Raw genomic sequence first — 24,522 nt, 5'->3', positions numbered from 1 at the left:
TCAAAAACCTTCTGCACATATGACGAATTAATTTAAGACTTAAGGTTAATCTATGATAAATTTGGTGGAACATTTGCTGGACCCTGCAATATCGCTTTGTGTGGATGTTTACGCTGCCTAAAACTGAACCGTTTGTTGCAAATCCGGAAAGTCATTGAACCGTTTACTGTACACACTTGCTAATCCGGAAAGTCATTAAAATGTTTACAGTAAACACCTGTTAATCCGGAAATTCGTGGAACTGTGTACTGTAAACACATTATTATTATTTATCATGATATTATACATTTATATACCCCAGGTATCCAGGTACTAGAATCGGCCGGATGATATACAATAATTGTTTTTAACTGTTTCTCCTTATGTATGTATATCATGGGACACCTTAATAAAATATTTTCTTCTTTCTTCTTCTGTATCATCAATTATTGGGTGTGTGATCCTGAGGCAGGGCCTTTGAAATGACGGTCATACAAGAAAACATTAATCCCATTCCTACGATGAGGCTAAATATTAAATATAAGTAACTCAGGGCACCATACCAATCATACAGAAGACCACCCAGAAAGGGTGAAAGCGTTATACCTGCTCCGGAACACAAGAAACAAAGGGAGGTTACTTTCGGATGCAAGGACAAAATGTCTGTCACCCATGCAAGAACGCCAGCAAAGCAAGGGCCAGACAAGTAGCCCGCGGTGGCTGAAAATAGCCATACAACCATAGGGTATCTGTTTCCGAGACTAACGAAAATTATACTAAATGCAACTAGTCCTGACAGGTGGGTAATAATTATTTGGTAGTTGGTGAACTGTCGAGTAAGGAAAATACTTATGATTCTCGAGGAAAGTGATCCAATGAAGAATAATGAAGTCATTGTCAGCATGTTTGCCTTAGCCATGTGCAGTGGCCCTTGAACACCGTACACGGTCAGGATGGCGGAGAAGGTCACCGGCAGGGCGCTAATGAGGAAGTACATAACAAACAAGCTGACGTAGAAGGCTACAAAAATTGGTTTCAACTTGAACAGTTCGTGGTGATTCAGCTTTGTGTACTCTGCAGACTCGGTTTTCTTTTTACTTCCCTCGCTTCGATAAACCAACCAATAGTACAACTGGGACAGACCAGCAGGAAGAATGCAGCAGCCAAGAACAAACAAGGCCCATTGTACTTGAGTGTCTTCATCCTGCATATCCTGCTGGGAAATGATGGATTCCAATACTGTGCCGATGCTGGTTGCATTGACTGACAAGGCGTTAGTCAGGTTAGAAAGAGAGTCGCTCCGAACTGGCTGACGCGAGCTGAGGAATGATCTGGCAATTAGTGGAGTTATGATGGCACCTGTTGACATCCCACAGGTAACAAAGTGGAACGGCGGTCCTTTCCTTTCCCACAGCTCTCCGCACAGAAGCATCACAACTGAAACCAGAAAGATCAGCTCGATGTCATTGAGTCAAACGATCATCGTATGTTATTTTTTATTCTTTTCCTGCCTTACAATACCATTGAACTTTGAAATACAGTCAAACACTGTTGTGTCGAACTTGAAGGGACCTACGTAAATACTTCGAGTTATCCTATGTTCGACACAACAGAAAATGGTTCATAAAGAAGGAATTCACAGGGATAAAACTTTTACTTCGAGACAAACGCATGTTCGACACATCAAAATTCGACACAACAGTGTTTGACTGTAACTGCATTGTTGACACAAATGTTTTCCACGTTCTAACCTATCCAAATTTGGAATAATTTCGAAACAAAACTTTCTTCTTTCCTAATTGCTGTCGGGTCACGAGCCGCCCAGTCGTCTAAGGCGTCGCGATTCGCTGTGCAGAGTTGCGTCCCTTGGGCACACCAAACACCTATGATTGTGGGTTCGATTCCGGTTAGCCCCGATTATGTTTCTAGGTTTGTCAGCACCATACCCGTGCTCGTGGGTTTCATCGAAGTGGTAAACGTCTGAGACCTGCATCACTTCGGGTTTTCCTCCCACATTAAGATGACACGCCGAGATATAACTGGAATACTGTTAAAAGCGGTGCGTTTGACGACTTGGCCACCCGGGACCCCTTAATAGGTTTGTGGGGCCAATTTGATTTAAGCACTTGGTTCCACTGAACAAAAGAAACTCCTCGACTAATATCTCACAACAGATAACCAGCCCACTGGTGGTGCCCGTCACGAAGACCATGATGTACACGTAGACGATATGATGAACCTGCGGGATGGCCGCTAGTGACACAGATCCTACCATCAGGCTGAGGAACAGCTGGAGACGAAGATCAAACCTGGAGGCCAGGAAGCCAGCAGCCAAAGCTCCTAACATAGACCCCAGACCACAGGCGAAGAAAAGATAGGACAGGGAATTCAGGTCCTTCTGGAGGAGAAGCTGCAGGTCCAGAAGAGTTGGGCCAAGAAAACTGGTTTGTATGCCCTGAAACAACAATACGTTTAAAATGGATATACAGAATGGATATACAGAATAACAAATGAGTAGTTTTGTGCCTCATGAGTGAATGGATGAAATCTCGAATTATTACGAGTTTTGAGTTGGTTATTTTTCATATAACACATTATCAGGCTGAGAAAGAAAATGAAAAAAAAACGTATGAAAGCTCAGCCTGTCCAATATAGTGCTCAAATTAAAACGATTCGACGATTTGCTCCCTCCACTAGCAAAAGGAGGAGGTGGGGTAGCCTTTTTGTTAAAGTGTTTGTTCGTTTCGCAGAAGGCCCGAGTTCGATTCTTCACGTGTGTACAATGCGTGAAGCCCACCGTTATATTGCTGGAAGATGCGTAAAGCCATACTCACTCACTCACTCAAGCGTAAAACACAACCACTTTGTAAGAAGTATCTATTCAAAGAATGTGGCAGTGATATCTACTCACCCAACACACAAAGCCAGTCACTTACCTGTGAAATATGTAACAATAGTGAATACTGGTACCTACTCGTGGAATTTCTATAACATCTTGGAATAAATCTATTCCTAATTCGTTTTCCTATACTGTTTTCCTGATCCTAACATTCTTGAAAAATGAATTTTGTCTGCAACACAAATTACATGGTTACAAGGTGTGTTTTTTACCAAAAACATTTAGGCTCTTAATTGTAATTTAAAACAGCTGTCTGTCAGCTGTACAAATCTCAGTCGTCAAATTCCCAATTAACACAATGCTGTGATAAATGAATATCTTCACCTCATGTTTCCATCAGGGTTGGGGCAGTGGGTAGCGTAATCCATACTCACTCACTCCATCAGAGTTGGAAATCGAAGATAATAGGAAGCCTATAGTCGGTGACTTGCAACTAAGCTTTTCGACCAAGGTTTTACTATTAAAGAACTGGGCAAGACATCCCAAAACGATTATAGTAGACATTAGGACGAGTTCTGAAACCTCCTGACTCACTGGCAAATTGCTTTTTGAATGGTAGGTGTTACCGATAGATACCCTTACCCTCTTCAAGAACGTCACTGATTCATGTTTCTGGTTTGTCAGCACCATGCTCGCGGACTTGACCAAAGTGTATCGCATTGGGCGTTCCTCCTCCTATCCATAAAGCTATGTGATATTACTGAACCACTGTTAATACTGTGGTAAACCCATTTCACTCACCCCAGAACGGTTTTTGATGATGTGCTTACCCTATGGTTGAAAGCCAAGAACAACCAGAAAGTCTGGATTAGCTTGGACCGACGAGAGACATCTTCAGCCATGAGGAACTGCAAGAAAGGAAGAGAAATGGGTTCACAATTGAAGTTCCCATTCAAAGAGACATTGAATAGAGTTTTGATTATCTGAGATAGACGTTAGGCATTTATTAAGTCTCTATTGGTAATAATATTATTTTCGAAACCCGGACTTGGGTTGGGCATTGCTATTCAAACACCGATCATATTCCAAAAGGGGCGGTAGGATTGCCTAATGTTTAAGTATGTGAGTGAGTATAGTTTTACGCCGCTTTCAGCAATATTCCAGCAATATTACGGCGGGGGATACCAGAAAATGGGCTTCACATATTGTACCCATGTCGGGATTCGAACCCGGGTCTTCGGCGTGACGAGCGAACGCTTTAACCACTAGGCTACCCGACCGCCCCCTAATGTATAAAGCGTCCGTGCGTCACGCAGAATTCGATTCCCCACATGAGTACAGTCTGTGAAGCCCATTTCTGGTGTCCCCCGTCTTGATATTGCTGAAATATTGCTAAAAACGGCGAAATATCCGATAAACTCACTCACTCATATTTTAAACCATCTATCCATCTTCAATAAAAACATAAAACTATTCCTACCAAATAGAACATTTGACCCTTTTGGGGGGTGAAAATACTTCCTGCAGAACTCGTTACTTAGATAGTTTTAAGAAAATGATTCTGTCAAAATATATTGAGTAGCCAGAGCAATGGTATCGACAAACAATGTAAGCTAAATCTGTTTATGGAAACGGTGTTTGTTTTGGGTACTTTCAAAAGTAGTTGCATTGCAAATTGAGAGTTAATAAAACCCTTTTTGTTCCTTTTGCAGCAGCACAGATCTTCGCTTTCAGATCAGCTCGTTATGTTGGTTCAAGGACATCCTATTACCCCTCAGCTTCAAAAATACACTTAACAGTGTAAACCTTGAACTAACTTATTTATAACGTCTGTAGCCTTACCTCATTCGGCATGAATTCACATTCCCTCATATATTCATTGGAAAAATTAAGAGGTAGAGCTGAAAGTAAAGCCCGAGTATTTATATCTCAAAGTACCTCAGTTACGATATGGAATCCTGCTTGTGAAACATTTAGTCAGCTACCTAGTTAGGGTTTATAATTATATATGTCACAGTCAAACTCCAAATTCATTCAATCTGTAAAATGAATAAACATTTCAGTCAGTTAACAAGGACTTCCTTTTACGCCAGTCTTTTAAAAATTCCTACAATAAAATGCGTTCAGTAACAAGTATCTATTCATGATATTCCTAGATCTACAACTGTCACATTATGCCACCAGGTTAAACAGCGCCAGGCTCCTCTACTACGTTTGACCATTCGCCCAGTTTGAGTAATCAGGTTAAACAGCGCCATGCTTCTCTACTACGTTTGACCATTGGTCCAGTTTGTGTCATCAGGTTAAACAGCGCCATGCACAACTGCTACGTTTGACCATTGGTCCAGTTTGTGTCATCAGGTTAAACAGCATCATGCTTCTCTACTACATTTGACCATTGGCCCAGTTTGTGTCATCAGCTTAAACAGTGCCATGCACAACTGCTAAGTTTGATCATTGGTCCAGTTTGTGTCATCAGGTAAAGCAGCATCATGCTTCTCTACTACGTTTGACCATTGGCCCAGTTTGTGTCATCAGCTTAAACAGTGCCATGCACAACTGCTAAGTTTGATCATTGGTCCAGTTTGTGTCATCAAGTTAAACAGTGCCATGCACAACTGCTAAGTTTGACCATTGGTCCAGTTTGTGCCATCAGGTTTAACAGCGCCATGCTTCTCTACTAGGTTTGATCATTGGTCCAGTTTGTGTCATCAGGTTAAACAGCATCATGCTTCTCTACTACGTTTGACCATTGACCCAGTTTGTGTCATCAGGTTAAACAGCGCCATGCATCTCTACTACGTTTGACCATTCGCCCAGTTTGTTTCATCAGGTTTAGCAGCGCCATGCTTCTCTACTACGTTTGACCATTGGCCCAGTTTGTGTCATCAGGTTAAACAGCGCCAGGATCCTCTACTACATGTGACCATTGGCCCAGTTTGGCCAATTCTAATTTAGGGTTGAAACATATTATGAGCAACTATCCACGCAGGTGCTAGGGACCTATTCTACCAAGGAATCCCCACGGGTATGCACCATATGCCTTGTTTGTTTGTTGTTTTACGCCGCACTCACAATATTCCCACTATGTGGCAGCGGTCTGTAAATAATCGAGTCTGGACCAGACAATCCAGTGATTGAAACCATGAGCATCGATCCACGCAATTGGGACACGATGACATGCATCAACCAAGTCAGCAAGTATGTCATATACCAAGCACATAGGAGTAACAAGAAATGACTATAATGAAAGTGTACATTAACTGTAAGTGTTCAAAGGTCAAGTGTAACAGGATATTGTATATATACGTTTTAGGAATATAGTTTTTGCTTTTTACATTTCAAGTAGTTGTATATATCTTCATTAGCTGTAGTACAAAATGTATATGACAGGTTAGTCTATTCCTGTCCCTTTGTCACCAACTCTCTAGCTTGTCAATACAATAGCTTTCAGCTTCCTAGCTGATTAACATTATCTAACTACAGCTTTCCTCCTAAACATTTGCACACTTTTTATTCACTCTGCTTATAACTCTGCACAGACAGGACATGGACTACATATAGTTCAGGTTAGTTATTTACATTATCTTTCCTAAATAGAATTCTAACTTATCATTTAAAAATGTTATCAATAATGTAAAATATTGTAAATGCTTTACCTATGATATCAAATAATCAAGATATCTTCTATTTTATCAGTATAAAGTGTTTAACATGTAAGTATGTGTGAGAGCATGATTTAATTTTGAGTTTTGAATGTAAGGATTGAATTAGAAGTTGGTTTTCTATAATTTAAGGAAATGGTTGTCATGATGTATGTATATATTCAGGCATGATAGTTATGTCATTTACTTTTTATAGGAATGCCATAATCCTATATGATGTGGGTTTATAGACACACCCCGGTGTCACCCACAGGGTATGTATAAATCCTTTATCTTATCACTCACTTATGAATGAATTTATATGTTTTAACTATGTGTTATACTTTAACACACCTTGGTAGCATTTTATATATGTTCCTACTCTTAGAGATAATAAGTATATATTTATGACGCCACACGACTACTAGTATTCTTCTAACTATATGGTGTGTAAATAATATATTCAGTTATGATAAGAGACATTTAATATACGTATTACTATTTGAAAGTTCGGTAAATTGTATTTAACATAAGTTATCTACAACGAACTAGTGACGTGTAACTGTATGCGTTAAATGTATGGATTATGGATTAACTGTTCAATCTAAAAATAATTAATATGCAGCCGTGTCTTTGAATGCTATTCTATGTACAGTATATAATGTTATATATTCTATTATAGGGTGATTGATCACTTGAAGTGATTGTTAATGGAATACATGTCACCATGTCACCTCAACAAACACAACCGCAGCTTGTCATTTTTCATAACGAACCACCCCTGCAACAATGGAGCCCCAAGTGAGGAACTGACACTTCCATACAGGACACCCACATCTGTTTGTGATATTCATGGACATTCGTGGATATTGTGTGTTGCGCATTCCTTGACACTATAATTTCCTCCCCAGTTTATATACTTGTGCAGTAAGCAGTGACATTGAACTTTGAACTTTCACCTTGTTGTGACTTTTATGACTGTATTTACAGTTTCCGATTCGTGAATGACTATTCTTGCTCAAGAAACTGTAACAGACTTTATGGAAGCTTCCTTAATGGACACGTGATACTAACAGTTGCTGCTGATTGTCTTCCATTCTGTGATATTGCTACTCCATTTTTTTGTAATTGTAAATACTCATTCCTATTTTCATGTAACTTGATATTTGTAACTTAGAATATGTAATACTTGCGTTATTCACTAGTTCATTGTGCCGGCCAATAAACCGTTCTATATTGGTGTTACCTAGTAAGTCATTACCATGTAACGTTAGTTAATTACCTCAATCCCGGTCAGGCGTCATATTTTCAGATGAGACCCGATTTACTTTGCATTTCCTTGATAGACGAGGTCGTGCTGGAAGTCCAGCTTATGTCAACCTGAGACCTCATGACAGATTTGACGGTGGATCGGTTATGGTGTGGGGTGACAACACAATGACCGAACCCCACTACATATTGTGCAAGTTAGGGTCTCTGAACAGTAGGGGGCACGGGTGGCCCAGTCGTCTAAGGCGCCGCGATTCGCTGTGCAGAGTTGCCTCCCTTGGGCATGCCAGAAACCTATGATTGTGGGTTCGAATCCCGGTTCGCCCAAAATAGGTTTCTGGGTTTGTCAGCACCATACCCGTGCTCGTGGGTTTCACCGAAGTGGTAAACGTCTTAGACCTGTATCACTTCGGGCTTTCCTCCCACATTAAGCTGACAAGCCGCGATATGACTGGAATACTGTTAGCAGCGGCGTTAAACTCAACTCACTCACTTAAGATCGTTGGCGGTCATAACATTTTCGGTAATACTTCACTGTCGTTTGTAATGTGTTCCCAGTTCGCTCGTTATTATATTACATTTACGATCTAAAACCTCAAAGTTGAAGACCTTGAAATCTGGTAACGGCAGATTGCTGTCTCCCGCATGCAAACGAAATAAAAAGCTTATCATGGTAAACACATCTGCTAAACGATCTATAATTGTACACGCGAATGATTTTTCCTAAAGTCGCCAATGAACAGGAACACACAATATTAATGTAATTAGTATTATATTTCAGTTCACAATGCTCATAATCATATTCGAAGTGTAAAAATTAACTGTTCGAAAATAGGATATGCGAGGATATGTCTACATAATCTCGTAACACTACCTGCATCACAATTCGAGTCACAAAGACCGAAAATCGAATACAGTTTTCACTGTTTGAAGCCGAAATAGCTCTGATAGTTAGCAAAATCTCATCTCACTCCCCAAAATCTCATTGGTTTGGACCAGGGGAGATTTTCTCTCATTAGTAAATATGTCCAGTAAAACAAGTACTGTACTCCCAATTCATTCATTATTATCATACAACTATTACTAGAAGCTAATATGTCTTATAATTTTGGACGTTTTTAGGTATATTCTGTTTAACCTCTGCTTTTTTGGAAGAGTATATAAGTCCAGAATTTTAACTTTGGAAGAAATTTGCCAAAACCATGCAACAGTACTTTCAACTTTTGACTTTAAAACATGAAGACATGTCTTACTCTTTTGTACTGGATCCCAAAGCTCCATACAAATCCGAGAGAGATATAGCTGAGACCAACAAATGTACCACCCACTCCCTGTCTCAAAGATAATCATACTCCTTAAAATAAGCATGCAAGGAGGATTTCTTTAAATTTACAGAAAGTATTTGAGACAAGTGGAATTAATATCATATGGATTTTCAAAACTCAAATTATGTGCTTAAATTTTTGCAATCAGAAAAAAAACAAGTTCCATTCTGTCAAAACATATGATTTTTCAAATGTGTACGCCTCTATCTCACATGACAAGCTGAAGGAGAAACTTCATACCGTGATCCATGGGGCTTTGTTTAAAAAACGTAGTGCCCATAGATATTGTTACGTATCTACCTTCAGAGGTTAGGGACAAAATGAACGCAAATACCATCTCAAATCTTCTGTTTGTTTGTTTGTTGTTTAACGCCGCACTCAGCAATATTCCAGCTATATGACGGCGGTCTGTATCCAATCGAATCTGGACCAGACAATCCAGTGATTAACATCATGAGCATCGATCAACGAAATTGGGATACGATGACATGGATCCACCAAGTCAGCGAGCCTGACCACCCGATCCCGTTCGTCACCTCTTGCGACAAGCATAGGGGCCTTTTACGTCAAGCATGGGTTGGTGAAGACCTATTCTACCCCGGATCTGCACGGGCCTTACATCTTCTGTGAAACTAACATGTGAAATGCTGGACTTCCTCATGTTTGTACAATTGGGGGTAAAACATTTATTTCCATGGTCACCAATTTCTTTACTCATTTGTCGATCTGCTTATTATGCATATGAATCGGAATTTCTCAGAAGTCTTGGCGAGGTCATACAAGGCAATCTCTCCAAGAACTTTAACTTCAGCTTCAGGTATATTGATCTGATATCGTTCAATAACGGTCAAATAGGCAATTCCCTTCCGCCCATTTACCCACCTGAACTAGAAATATAGGCGACCTCACAACACTGCATGTCGAGCAATATTCCAAGAGCTCCAGCCTTTGATTTCTACATTTCACATAATTTAAAATATAATTAAGCATGCTCTTTCTACCAAGATTTCGAAGAGCGTCATGCGTCGCTTGCTGAAAGGTTGTTTGATCAAGGTGACAGCATTTAATGCCTCAGTAACGCTTTCAAAAAGTGTAATGGTAGACATTTGGAGAGCATTTTATGCATCAGTAATAAAAATGATGTCCGATGCAATTCCCCATTGCAATTGACTTTCCTTTGCGTGTGCGTGTGACGGATGCCACCGGTGGAGCAGGATACGTTCACCTTTTCGCGAAAACACCAGTATTACACTGGTATTAACACTATTTGATAGTGATTCATAAACACATGCTCATGATACAATCGGAACCGTACTGCTTTTTGCAGAGATTATGAATATGGAAATGGTTTTGTCGCTTTTATTTACTTAATCAGATAGATTGATATTGTAAAGTTACAGACCGCCTCCGTGGTCTAGTGGTAGAGTGTCCGCCTGGAGAGCGGAAGGTCCGGGGTTCGATCCACGGCCGCGTCATACAAAAAGACGTTGAAAGATTGTACTTGTTGTTACTCTGTCTGGCGCTCGGCATTAAGGGGCTAAAACAAGGACTGGTCGGCTCGGAGTCAGTATACTGTGTCTGAGTTGGGTATTCATATTAAACTGCGGCATGGTATCTCAGTGAGCTAGCACTATAAATCGGCATCAGTCCGGACTAGTACAAGCAGCCACACACACACACACACGTGCATGCATGTCTCTATAAGTGCAATAATATTGGACGCGACGTTAAACCCAATTTTACCTCACCTCACCTAAAGTTACAGAAATAGCGTACCAGAATACAATAAGGTATTTCACGGAAGGCAAATAATATACTCTTTAATAACTGTCGACACAGGATGGCGAATGAATGGAGAAAATGTCAGTTTCAGTATAAAACAAAATCAATATTGCTATGATTAATACAGATATTCAATTACCTTATTGTGCTTCAGCTGTTTGCAAAGTCTGACGTCCAGCTACTCGTCATCAATGTCTTATCTATGTACCCGCTACGATTGATAGAAATATTGTAACAAATCCAATCAGAAACCCCCTCCATTGAATATCACGTGGGTTTTATCACTTTGATGAGCAATGTGATAAGGTGTTCATTGAGTACATGTGACATATGTTTCTCAGGTTGCGACTGTGCGCAAGGTCACAGGTCACGACTGTGCGCAAGGTCACAGGTCACGACTGTGCGCAAGGTCACAGGTCACGACTGTGCACAAGGCCACAGGTCATAGAATATCACATATACTATTGACAAGCGTATGTCGGCTGTAATAATTTACTGAAACACCTGGTTCCGTTTTAGTAATGATAAAATCATTCTCAATTTTGAGGCAACTTTCTTCAAGCGGTTGTGAACGTTGGCTGGGGCATGTACCGTTTACATGCCGATATTGTTGCCTTTTCTGCTGACAGGGATACGACGTCGAAACGATTGAAAGTTGGAGTAATTCCATGATATATAGAGGATATTTCTTTAAGATAATTAGATGGGGCATAACATTATAACCTGGTGTTATCGCTGAATTTATATATTCCATTATATTATTTTCAACTCCATTTTGCTTTTTACGCCAAATGGAATCTGTTTCGGCAGATAATCGGGACGGGTTATTTTATGGCGTTGGCGTTTTATCTTATTATCAGTGTTCCGCTTACGGGGATGTATGTGCAGTGACAGCATATTTAGAGCTTTTAGTTCTCGATCTGGAAAAACGGTTTTTGGAATTCTTTTATCTTGGTTATTTGTAATGCCAATATATAACATACTTGCCTTATTAAGAGTCAGTAGTTTCCAAAGTCTGGCACCAATTAGCTACAAAACGTCGACATCCAGTCATATTACTTCAGGGGGCACGGGTGGCCCAGTCGTATAAGGCGCCGCGATTCGCTGTGCAGAGTTGCGTTCCTTGGGCACACCAGAAACCTTTGATTGTGGGTTCGAATCCCTGTTCGCCCCGATTATGTTTCTAGGTTTGTCAGCACCATACCCGTGCTCGTGGTTTTCACCGAAGTGGTAAACGTCCGAGACCTGCATCACTTCGGGCTTTCCTCCCACATTAAGCTGACACGTCGCGATATGACTGGACAACAATATTTCATTCATATCGCGGCGTTAGTCGCCTTTTACGACATGCATAGTCACCTTTTACGGCAGGCATGGGTTGCTGAAGACCTATACTACCCCGGAATCTTCCCGATACCCCCCGTCCCACTTGGTTGTAGGGAATAATAACGCACTTAGAGTAAGAAAGATCAGTTCGCCTGCACAAAATTAGAATGCTACACGATTCATATATATATTACATTTTTACAATGAATAAAGCACTGAAGAATTAGGTAATCAATTACTCGCTTGTACAAACTTGGAGCATTACGCGATTTATTGATTACAACCGTGAATAGCATGCCATGTCTACTGGAATGGCCCCGTCACCTTACAAACATTCATTTTTACACAAGCACTCTCTGAATGCATACACAACATAAAGGCAAAACATTTTCTCGCAGTTCATATTTACGTTTAAATGCGATTATCCGTCTTCAAAATATCCGTTAATCAACACTGACGCCAGGAGCCAGATGACTTTCCAGTCATAACCATCACGTTCTTCATGGCTTATCCGCGTCGTACTCCACTGTGGTGAGATATTTTATCATCCTCTAAAGACGGCTACCGTTATACCTGCCTGAATATGTAGCCATAACCTACGTGATTGCTATACAGTTCATGCTTGTACTTCCTGCCTCTGTACCATGAGATGTGACCGCCTCATTGGTCTTGTGGTAGAGCGTCCGCGCGGTTCGATCCACGGCCGCGTCATTCAAAAAGACGTGTCTGGCGCTCGGCATTGAGGAGATAAAACAAGGACTGGTCGGCTCGGGGTCAGTATACTGTGTCTGAGTGGGGTATTCATGTTAAACTGCGGCATGGTATCTCAGTGAGCTAGCACTATAAATCGGCATCAGTCCGGACTAGTACAAGCAGCCACACACACACATATACGTGCATGCACGTCGCTATATAAGTGCAATAATCTTGGACGCGACGTTAAACCCAATTTCACCTCACCATGAGATTTAGAGGTTGTGATAGTCACGTTGCGAAAAACATATATTATAACTATCATTTTAACGTCGAGACAAAGTACATTTTTTTTAACTATCATAATGTTATAATAACATGCTATCATTAACATTTATGGTAAAATTGATACTGAGTATCCATTTGCAAGCATCGCTTACCATAAGTTACAAAGCAATACAAATAGTACGATATTTTGTTAATTGGTTTATGTCTGGGTCATCATCATATCGCATTAAACAGCCGTGCATAATTTGAAAAGGATGAGTGATCAAAAGCTATTTCCAGTTTTTTTTTTGTTAATTAAACATATTTTGTTGCGGAAAATCAAATGGATAAGGCACACGTGACACACTTACGAGGCCTTCTCCTATATACATTTCTTTACAATGTAATATGTGAATATTGATAGTGCAGAATAAATGTACAGTGCATAGAAATATTATTTCCATTGTGTATGCTCCATTTATTTTCATTAATTCTCCATTTTAATTGGTGCTTTCTAGAATGGATTATGCAAACAGTCTACTCTTGGACTTGACTAAATCGTCCCTACAGAAACTTCAAAAGGTGCAAAACACAACGGTTCTCCCATATCAAACTAGTTTAAAAGACACAGTACAGGCTTCAAGTCCAGGTTTGAGTCCAGGGTCGAGTATAAATTCTTTGGCTTACCTGCAAACAGCATCCCTGTCGACACTTATCAATCCATACAAGCCACGAAGAAATATATCTGCGATCAGAAGATTCACAACGCTTGCCTGTTCTACTATATAAACTCAAAGGCTATATATAGGTGGAGAAATTGTTCTGGGACACTGTGCCACGTACCTCATTACGATTCTATCTATAAATTGATTGTTATAGTTCAACTGCAGCTCTTTGAGCATCCACCGATTGAGGCGAGCGCAATAGAAGTACTTATTATATTAATTATTATAAACAGATTAAAATAAAAAATGCAGCAGAGAGGGTTTGGGTGATCCTGGCACGGTCAGGCTGGTTAGACTCATCATCAGCTCAGCGCCCTTGCCCCTTCTACACGCAGCCCAGACAGCAAATGGGACTTCTCCCAGGAAGCGCCTAGTCAAACCCACCCAGAACTTTTCGGAGAATGTGAAGACCCCCCAACACTGCAGACTTCTGCATGACCCAGATTGTCAGAAGGGCTGTATTCCTGGTAGCAAACCCGGGTATTCTCCCAATGTCAGTCAATATGATTGGGAGGTACCGAACCTAAGGCACCGAGAACAATGGGGAGTCGGACAACTTGGTACTTGGGATGCAAGCGTGATATTTCAAAAGCGAGGTCTGCATATTTGCCATGTTTTTCCTGAATCTTGTCAATCATAATAATGTCAAAAGGGACAGACAAATCAATAATATAAATGATTTCATTGTATTTATCAAAAAAGATAAGATCAGGTTGGTTGTCTGAGGCTGTTTACGGGCCTATTCCAAAGACTTTTGTATTTGTGTTGGACAGCCTCATGAAATTCATTGCATAATCTATATTTCATATTTACATTTTGATGCAAAATCACACATTGACGGTTTCGAGTGGGAAGTGACTGGTCCTGAGCAGCAAACAGAAAGCATTCTGTCTCACTTTTCTGGCCAGTCGACTTCATCCAAGCGAAGGACTCAGCGGGGTTGCTGACCTTCTCAACACACTGCACATAAACTTGATGCAGTGGTCGCTCAGATAGCCTCTCCTTGAAAACCTGAGTCTGGGCCTATTTGATATGGCACTTCGCTTTGTTGACACTCCTTTCTTTGCCGTCCAGCAGTACAGAACCATCAACACCGACATTGCGAGTATGTCCCCCGTCCTTTCCTCGTTGAAGAAAACTGTGGAATACCTTGTTTACATCATGATTCTTAACATGAGGATCATCAGACAAATAAATGTGTACAAAAGTGCACAAAACAATTCTATCATGAAGTGTCTCCACGTTAATCGAACCACTGCCATCCCTTATAACTTGCACATACAAGCGATTGAGAGAAGTGCGACCGGGATGGGATCTATTGTTTGACATGATATTTCGTGTCACCCTGAATTTCGTGTTTCGTCCAATCAACAACACGTACGGAACCAGACAGGACGGGCACAGCATACGTATTTGTGGCTTTGACTTTATTGCGACCCTTCAGCTATGTACTCCAGATTTTCTTAAGTCAACATTTGTATTCTGTCCGAAGTTTGTCTTTATTATGGGCATTCTGGAGTTTGTCCCTAACCTGCATCGCGAAGTACGTGTATACCTATCCTTCCACCAGAGGGTCAAGAATATTCCAGTGACTTCAAAATCCACAGTAGCCTATCCAGTACATTGAGAGATTACGTTAGCAAGTTTTAGCTTCTTCAAGGATCATTTCTTGAACCAGTAATCGGTAATCACAGATTTGAGTATAAAATGACATGCACAAACTATACAATGGATCATCAGAAAGATCATCGACAGAAGATGGATCGGAAGAGGGGGAAAAGTCAACATCGTCGAGGCCAACATCAGGGATTTTATATTGTGAGCCCATGAGTGGGTCATCAGTGACAACTGCATCAGGTAATTTAGGGAGAACAATGTGAACGTCAATTTGTAATTTCAGGTTTGTTACTGTTTGAAATGAGGGTTGGTTGGCTTGTTGGTTTGTTGTTTAACGCCGCACTCAGCAATATTCCAGCTATATTACGGCGGTCTGTAAATAATCGAGTCTGGACCAGACAATCCAGTGACTGATATCATGAGCATCTACCCACGCAATTGTGATCGATGACATGCATCAACCAAGTCAGCGAGCCTGACCACCCAATCCCGTTAGTCGCCTTTTACGACAAGCATAGTCACCTTTTACGACAAGCATGGGTTGCTGAAGACCTATTCTACCCCGGAATCTTCATGGGTTCATGCAAAGGCGCCTGACGAGTGTTGGCAGTTAACTCACCAGACCCACGCCGCATATACAACTTCAGTCGCCGAGCTGGTCGCGAATATTCTGCTGTCAGGTATGCATACATTGGCATGGCGTTGTCCCAATGCTGCTTCATTTATTCGTGGTATCTCTGGCCATCCATAGAGTTGGTACGTCCATGATATTCTGGGATGGGTTCTTTGCCCCGTGGGGCAAGTCCCATTTCCAGATTGGTTGGTTTGTATACTGAAGGGAGGCTGACTCGGCTGCGGGGTTACAAAATGAGTATGTGTGCGATTATCGAACACAAGAAACGGTCCAGAGTTTTATAATTATTGCATGGTAAAAACTTGATAATTGCCATTTTTTCTACTGTTTCAGCTGGCGGGCCTATCAGATTCCAGAGTACCCTTACTTCATGCTGGAATGTTCCCTTAAAATCGCCGTTATGCAAGAGAACGCTGTTCCCATGGCTATTATTATACTGAATATCAAATACAGGTGGCTCAGGGCTCCATAGTTATTGCATAGAATGCCTCCAACGAAGAGGGAAATCATGTCCTCTCCTCCGGAGGCCAGAAAGCAAGGCGAAGTTATTTTCGGATGAAGCTGCAGAAATTCTGTGACCAAGGCAAGAACCCCGCCGATGTAAGCCCGGAAAAATAGCCAACAGTCACCGAAAGAACCCATAGCGCATGGGTAACTGTGCCCTAGATTTACGAAGATGATACCAACGACTACTGGACCTGAGATATGAGACGTAATGACCTTGAAATTGCTGTATTGCCTTAACAGGAACACTCAAACGATTTTACTAAGGAGTGATCCCATCCAGAAGAGTGATGTCACTCTTATACATGTGCTAAGGCCCTCGAACACCGTACACGGTCAAGATGGCGGAGTACGTTGCTGGGAGGGAGCTAGAGAAGAAGTACATAACAAACAGGTTGACAGACAAAAATTTGTTTTAAGTTGAACAGTTCGTGGTGATTCAGCTCTGTGTACTCGGAGGACTTTGTTTCTTCTTTAGTTCCCTCACTTCGATAAACCAACCAGCTGTACAAGTGAGACAGAAAAGCAGAAAGCATGCATTAGCCAAGAAGCCAAAGAAGGCCCATTGTACTCGAGTGTCTTCGGCCGTGCACACCGTACTCATGTCTTTAGCATGCTCAGTAAAGTCTGATAGAGTGCCGGTTGAATTCCGGACGTACACTAACAGTGTGGTTGAATGGTGTGTCAGTTGGAACAATCATTTTGGAAGACGATTCGAGTGGAACTGTATGGTACGGACAGAGGAAAGGCTTGGCAATAATTGGAGCTATAATTGCCCCGGTTGAGGTAGAACAAGCAACAAACTGGAAGGATGGTCCTTTCTTTTCCCACAGATCCCAACATGTCTGCATCACAACTGAAAAGAGCAACGATGTATTTGATCAGATTTTCTTTATTGATCATCATTTGGAAATTCACCAATTATTTTAGCAGTCTTGTTTCTGTGAAAACACAAATGGCATCTAAATTTAATCAGGGACGTGCGCAAAGTTTCTTGAACAGTATGTGATTTGTGTACCGGAAAGAAAATTGTTTTTAAACTTTCTGTGTAAGGGTTAAAAAACAACCATAGCTTCAAAATTCCATAAAATCTGTAAGAGGCATACTTGAATATTTCTGATAAGGCACTAAAACAAGCAATAAATGAATTATGCTTAAGATTGATTAAATCTAATTTAATACACAAATTAATATCTCACAGCAGACCACCAGCCTCCGGGTGATGCCAAACACGAAGACCACAATGTACATGTAGGACAGATGATGAAGTTGTGGGATGGATGCCACCGACACGGATCCGACCATCAGGCTGAGGAACAGCTGGAGACGAAGATCAAACCTGGAGGCCAGAAAGCCAGCAGCAAGAGACCCAAGCATCGACCCCAGACCAATGGCGAAGAACAGATAGGACAGGGAATTCAGGTCCTTCTGGAGGAGAAGCTGCAGGTCCAGAAGTGTAGGGCCTAGGATACAGTTGTGGATGCCCTGAAATAGTCCATGCATCATTCAGTGCCCGTGTGGTTTTTGTGAAATAGTCTTTGGGTAGTTCAGTATTCATTATCTTATTTCGATATATGTAGGGCAACGGCCCCGTTTACGTTTGTTTTACGTGACGTAGAGAATATGAACAACATTATATATATATACTCTTCAAACATAGAAACGCAATACAGATAGCTTTGGCCATCAAAGCAAAATCAGGAGGCCAAAAGGTGCAAAATGAAGAGGTTTAATGTGTCATAGTCTCAGTTATTTCCCGGATCAAAAGGTGTAACACAACAACGACCTGCAAACCGTTGGTCGGGAAACACGTACGGTTTGGAAAACGCACCCAGTGCATCAACAGAAGGGTCATGGACAGTTCAACAACATGCCAAGATAAACAGAAGTGCAAAGAAACAACGTCATGGACCTACTTGCAGTCAGGGGAAACCCGATCAGCTGTAGCCAGTGTTTTCGAAGTAGCCCCCAGCAGCATCACAAGGCTGTGGTATCGGTTTCAACAGCAAGGGTCTACACGTGATCTGCCAAGGACGGGACGACCGAGAGTAACCATCTCCGCCCAAGATCGCTACATCCTACAGCGCCACCTACGTGAAAGAATGACCTCAACCGCATCCCAAATACCCGGACTGCACAGAATCGCCGACCAGACCAGACCATACGAAACGAGCAAGACGTCCTGTTCGACGTGTCATATTGAGTCGACAACATCGTCTACAATGACTGCATTGGTGTCGTCAACACAGGGTATGGCCTCAACTGCCATGGAGACATGTCTGCCTCAGAGACGAATCAAGATTTCTCCTCCATCAAGGGGATGGAAGAGCATGGGTCTTCAGACGTCAGGGAGAACGTTACGCCGGAAACTGCGTACTGGAGGTGGACAGGTTTGGAGGGGTAGTGTTATGATGTGTGGCAGGACAGGTTTGGTCCATATCAGGGGCAGTGTTACGGCTCAACGATACATCAACGAAATTCTCCTCCCACACGTCCTCCCAACTGCAGCCAACGGCAACAGGACAATTCCAGCAGGACAACGCTCGACTGGAACTGCAACTGGAAAGTTCAACAGTTCAACGAAATAAGGTCTCAACTTCAAATTTAAGTATACATACGTATACTTCTTACATAATCAATGTCTGTAAATGTAGTTTTCCAGAGCAAATTGCCACTGTCAGCAAATTTCCGGATTAACCAAGCAAAGATGTCTTGTAATGCCCTTTCAATTATAAATATATACACGTTCTCAACACTATTTAACCGTCCGGCAAAGATTCTGGCCAAAGAGGTTAAAATGTATACTGTCATATATCCTTGAATCTCGTGAGAAACATGACATGACATGACTTCGTATCAATGGTTTGCTAGTAATACTATCAATATAGCCGTTGCTATAAAGAAGTGGTGGCTTTTACTCTGCAAACCTTATCAAGAAGCTGAAATAAAGGATTGCGAGAACTGAGTAGGGAATCACTGGTAATGACTTGTGTGTTCAAGAACTATATGACACCAAGCATATAAGACCGTGGTTCTGGATATAGAGATTCTCTAGGCGTACTCAGGATGGGATAGTAATCATAGAGCCACCCCTCGTGAAGAGATGCAAGGAGTTGGTCCAGATTGCCAAACCGACCCATGCACAAAGGTCACCACGACTGGCATAAAAAAACCTCGCGCCAAAAAAATCTCATGTCTAATTACTACTGGTGTAGTCGACACTATCCTACATTATCAATTGTGAGGTGGGGTGAAAATTGTGATTTAACATCGCATCTAAAATTATATCAGGGATACAGCAACGTACATTCTCGCATGTGTGTGCGTGCGTTAGTTGTCTATGTTCTTGGTGAAAGAACACTGCAATGGTGGTTTGCTATTTTAGGGGGTAAAGCAATGCACTGGTGATTGTCTATGTTCTTGGTGAAATGATGCCATGTTGGTTTTTGTTCTTGGTGCAGCACAACACTGGTGTCTGTCTTTGTTCTTGTTGAAGGACTGAAATAGCGGTTGTCTTTGTCGTCGATGAAGCACTGAACTGGCTTCTGTCTTTGTTCTTGGTGGAACACAGCACAAGTGTTTGATGTCTTCTTGGTCGTGAACAGCACTGGCGGTCTTAGTCCCAGACATGTTGAGTACAGTTTAAACTGGTGCTGCTGGACACAGGGAATTGGTGCTAGCGCAATATGTTGCAGATGTCTAACCACAGAACCTGCTCACTGGAGATGAGCAATGGCATCCATGAAACTGGTCGAGGTGGTTTGGTTGTACAATTTGTCACAATAAAATTATCAATAATGTCAAGTTGGCCAAAAACGTACACTATTGCAGTTTAAGATGCATCAGTTGTGAGGAAGTAGAGTTTGTTGTGGTCGGGATATGCAAGGATGGGGGCTGTTGGAAGGGCTTGCGATAGCTTTTCTAATGCCTGTTGGCAATTGTTAGACCATTCTTTTTTCAGAAGGTTGTACAGAGGGAGGCGATGCCAGAAAGGTTTGCTACAAATTTGTCATAATACGAGACCAAATCGAAGAAATGAAACAAGTCAAGGACATTTTTAGAGGGTGGAATCTGTGTGACCGAATCTATTTTTAGGGATATCAACATGGATGCCATCTTGCTGAAGATAAGTAGGTGACTTGTTTTGTCACAAATTACATTTGCTTGGTTGTAGAGTGAGTCCTGCTTCTTTGATCTTTTGCAATACTGACTTGAGGTGACGCAAATGTTCCAAAAACGTTTCAGAAAATATTATTTCATCTACATATATTAGAATGTAACACAATTTCATTTCTTTATTGCCTCTGAATGGTTTGCAGAAATGCTATAAGAATGATTTTTTAGGACAAAAGGGGGGGAGGGGTTGCAATTCAATCCAAAAATAAGACGACTTGTGTTTTGCATCTGTATGGATGTGGAGTGGTATTTGCTAAAAGCACTAGCACAATCAAGCACACTAAAATATTGCAGAGATGGTAGAGGGGAAAATATAGGTTTGTTTACTGTATTGGGGCTTCTATGGTCTACAGCAAAGCAGTAAGAGCTATCACGTTTTTCAACCATGACAAGGAGAGATTGCCATTAAGAAGAACTGGGCTTGATGACATTGGCTTCAAACATTGCACCTGTCTTGAATATTCTTTCCTGATGGGTGCGTTTTTGCCTATACAAAGGGAGTCTAATGGGTCTGGTGTCTCCTGTTCCTAGTTTGTGATAATGTGTATGTCCTAATTCTGACCAAACTGAGGCTAAAACTGATCTTTGTGATTGGAGAAAAACATTTAACTGTGTCTTGGACTTTCATTATTTTTAAAATGCTGTTGGGGACAAAAGCTCCACGATGTTCAGGGGTATTGTTATGGTGCATGGCTACTTGTGGCGTCGCCAGGGCCGACACCTCAACACCTCACATCGACGATGAAGTATGGCCTTTCTCCTGTCCATCGAGTGTGCCTGGAGATTGTCATTCAGCTACAGCCAAAACTCCGCGCGGTGCGTCTTGATGTATCATACTGATGGCTTGTTCTTTCAATACCAATATGTTATTTGTCACATTCCAACGATCTGGGTGTGAATGAACAATAAATAGTTCCTTTTATATCCACTTTCTTGGGTTTCACCAAAGTGGTAAACGTGTGAGACCTGCATCACTTCTGGCTTTCCTCCCACATTAAGCTGACACGCCATGCTATAACTAGAATACTGTTAAAAGTTAAACTCACTCACTCACTCTCAATCACAGGAGGCTTGATCGTTCGAGATGTTTTGGATGTAAAAACATGTGAATAATAACAGAACTGTTCAACAATCAGTTTATGCAGATTCTCTGGTATTTTTCGTTTGCCTATATGTGGCATAACATTCACAGTGCCCTCTAGCCTATATGTTTCTGCACTACACAATCTCTGGAATGTACGAGCAAATAATTCAGGGATACGATTCAACTCCAAAATGAGGTGAGGTGAAATGGGGTTTAACGTCGCGTCCAAGATTATTGCACTTATATAGCGACGTGCATGTACGTGTGTGTGTGTTTGTGTGGCTGCTTGTACTAGTCCGGACTGATGCCGATTTATAGTGCTAGCTCACTGAGATACCATGCCGCAGTTTAACATGAATATCCCACCCAGACACAGTATACTGAATCCGAGCCGACCAGTCCTTGTTTTAGCCCCTTAATGCCGAGCGCCAGACAGGGTAACAACAAATACCATCTTTTAACTTCTTTTGGTATGACGCGGTCGAGGATCGAACCCCGGACCTTCCGCTCTCCGGGCGGACGCTCTACCACTAGACCACGGAGGCGGTCTTGAAGATAAAGAAATAACAGAAGCTGCCAGTGACTTGAGTGGTTTACTTCGACAATGTCCCTATTGATCAGTATTGATCACAATGAAATAATGATGACAGGACATCATTCACAAGAACAACATATCATTATGCACCAATCAGACATGCGATGACCAACAATGTAACCAACCAGTCAGGCTGCAGAAGATTGTCACATGACAAAAACCAACAGCCAACCAGATTGCCCGAAAAAGTTGACTGTTCTAAAATCTGGCTGGAACTGATACTATTCCCAGTCTACATATACGTTCGTTAAACGTTTCTTGGTAAAATTACAAATTAACAACTTAAGGGGCGAACCATTCAATATTCAGGGAATGACATGGGATCTTTTGTCAGTGCTTCAAACAATATAAGTATTTTCCCCAGAAAGGGGGTGAACATTTTGTTACAACGCAGTTTGTCCTGTACATCAAGCATCTCCAGAGAACAGTTCTGCATGTCTGAGTAACACTTGAGGAAAACAATATCACATTACTATTTTCAACAAGTCCCAACCCTCCTGCCTAGAATGTCAAATGGTCATTCCCTCCACGAACAAATGCAATATGTTCAATAACAACACGGTCCCCGAAAAGGGTATTATGTTTCTGGTCTTTTTGGTTTGACCTAAAATGACACAACACAGCTTCTTTTGACAAGCTCATTCGCATGGAGCACAAACGTAGTTGTCTTCAGTATTAAATGCTCTTTTCACAGTGATCCATAAAAGTTCAACGGAGTGGTGTCTAAACTCCACAAGGCGATAAAATCTTCCCAAACGGACAACCTGCGAAGACACGAGAGGCACCGTGCCCTATGTACAGTGTGTTTTGTAAAGCAGGCTCGAGTTACCTGCCCTTGGTTCAACATCCGGAAAACAGTAAAGGACGACACAGGGAACCAGAAATATAATACTTGGGAGGGTCTCATAAACAAACAAAAACAATTGTATTTAGAATATTGTGGCTGGCTAATGTTTGCAAAGTGTTCTTTTGATCATATCTCTTTGGCAACAATACTCACCAGCACACCTGAATGGCGGACCCCTAAATCAAAAGGAAGTCACAGAATCACCAACCTGTAACCTCACCATTCTAACACCTAACAACGACTGACATACTGCCCATACTAACACCTAACAGCTAGTGGCCTACTGCAACAGAGTGGGGGAGTGAATGTTGCTTTATGACGCAGTCCGCCATATGAGGGTGACCGGTAAACAATCCAGTGTGTGGTAAACCAGTGGTTTGAACGCATGGGCATCACTGGGGCTGGACGACACACCAGCAGCTGGTCACTGCCTGAACATCAGTAAATACATTTCAAGCGATTCCGTGGCATTTGATTGGCAAACAAAGGGATTTGTTTTGTGCACTTATGTTTCCAGACACACTTCCACTTACGTACTGTTTCCTGATTGGATGATAATAGAATGGGCGGAGCTTGTGTTGCATTATTGCTCAGAAGGCTGTCACTAATTTCGTATTGGCTACAGCTGGTGTGACGAAAAGTTATTGTTGTTCGTATATTTATTTATAAGATTTGATTTAAATCTGTTGTTTCCGGTTTTGGAGTTATAGAGTTAAAAAAAACAACTGTGTGGACACTTCACACAGCTTGCACACTGCATTTTTACTTGGATAACTCCATCAACATCAATTCTTAATTAGTCACCTCGAAGAAGTATTGGGAGGTGTTGCACTAGAAAGCTCCTATAACTTAATACACCTACAGTCTCATTTATGAAACCCATTCTGGTTGACTGCTGGGTTATATCTACAGCCTGGTTGTCATGGCAATAGTGTTTGTGAAAAGCGTGGATCAAATGAGAGCATTTGAAAAAAGGTTAATTGAAAATGTAGGCATATCTCCTGATAATGAACAACAGCATATCACCATGGTAACACAGTTAAAAGGACATGATATTATTTGATTTTGAAAATGACTGACAAAATATGTTAAATGTATAACAATATGTTCAACGTGAAAGTTTCTTCAAAGAACACAAGAAAACCATTGTAAGACTAATTTACACGTCTCTCACATGAGGAATTCTTAATAACATGAAAGAATGACCGTTGGATCT

At 41.4% G+C, this 24,522-nt stretch overlaps 1 protein-coding gene and 1 pseudogene across 1 annotated transcript; both read right to left on the bottom strand.

Moving 5' to 3' along the window:
• Positions 1-421: 421 nt before the first annotated feature.
• On the bottom strand, positions 422-3,720 carry LOC139454828 (major facilitator superfamily domain-containing protein 4B-like). The gene is made up of 3 exons (XM_071236449.1): positions 3,649-3,720; positions 2,149-2,434; positions 422-1,416 (listed from the first exon to the last, which is right to left on the bottom strand). Exons 1-3 carry the CDS (start codon positions 3,718-3,720, stop codon positions 422-424), a joined length of 1,353 nt encoding a protein of 450 aa, XP_071092550.1.
• Positions 3,721-16,463: 12,743 nt separating this feature from the next.
• LOC139454827 (major facilitator superfamily domain-containing protein 4B-like) lies at positions 16,464-18,459 on the bottom strand (annotated as a pseudogene).
• Positions 18,460-24,522: the final 6,063 nt, after the last annotated feature.

This window comes from Haliotis cracherodii, unplaced genomic scaffold (assembly GCF_022045235.1).
Source record: "Haliotis cracherodii isolate W230 unplaced genomic scaffold, xgHalCrac1.p SCAF_11, whole genome shotgun sequence".
NCBI classification, from domain to species: Eukaryota; Metazoa; Mollusca; class Gastropoda; order Lepetellida; family Haliotidae; genus Haliotis; species Haliotis cracherodii.
This window is presented reverse-complemented; position numbering and strand designations above follow the sequence as displayed.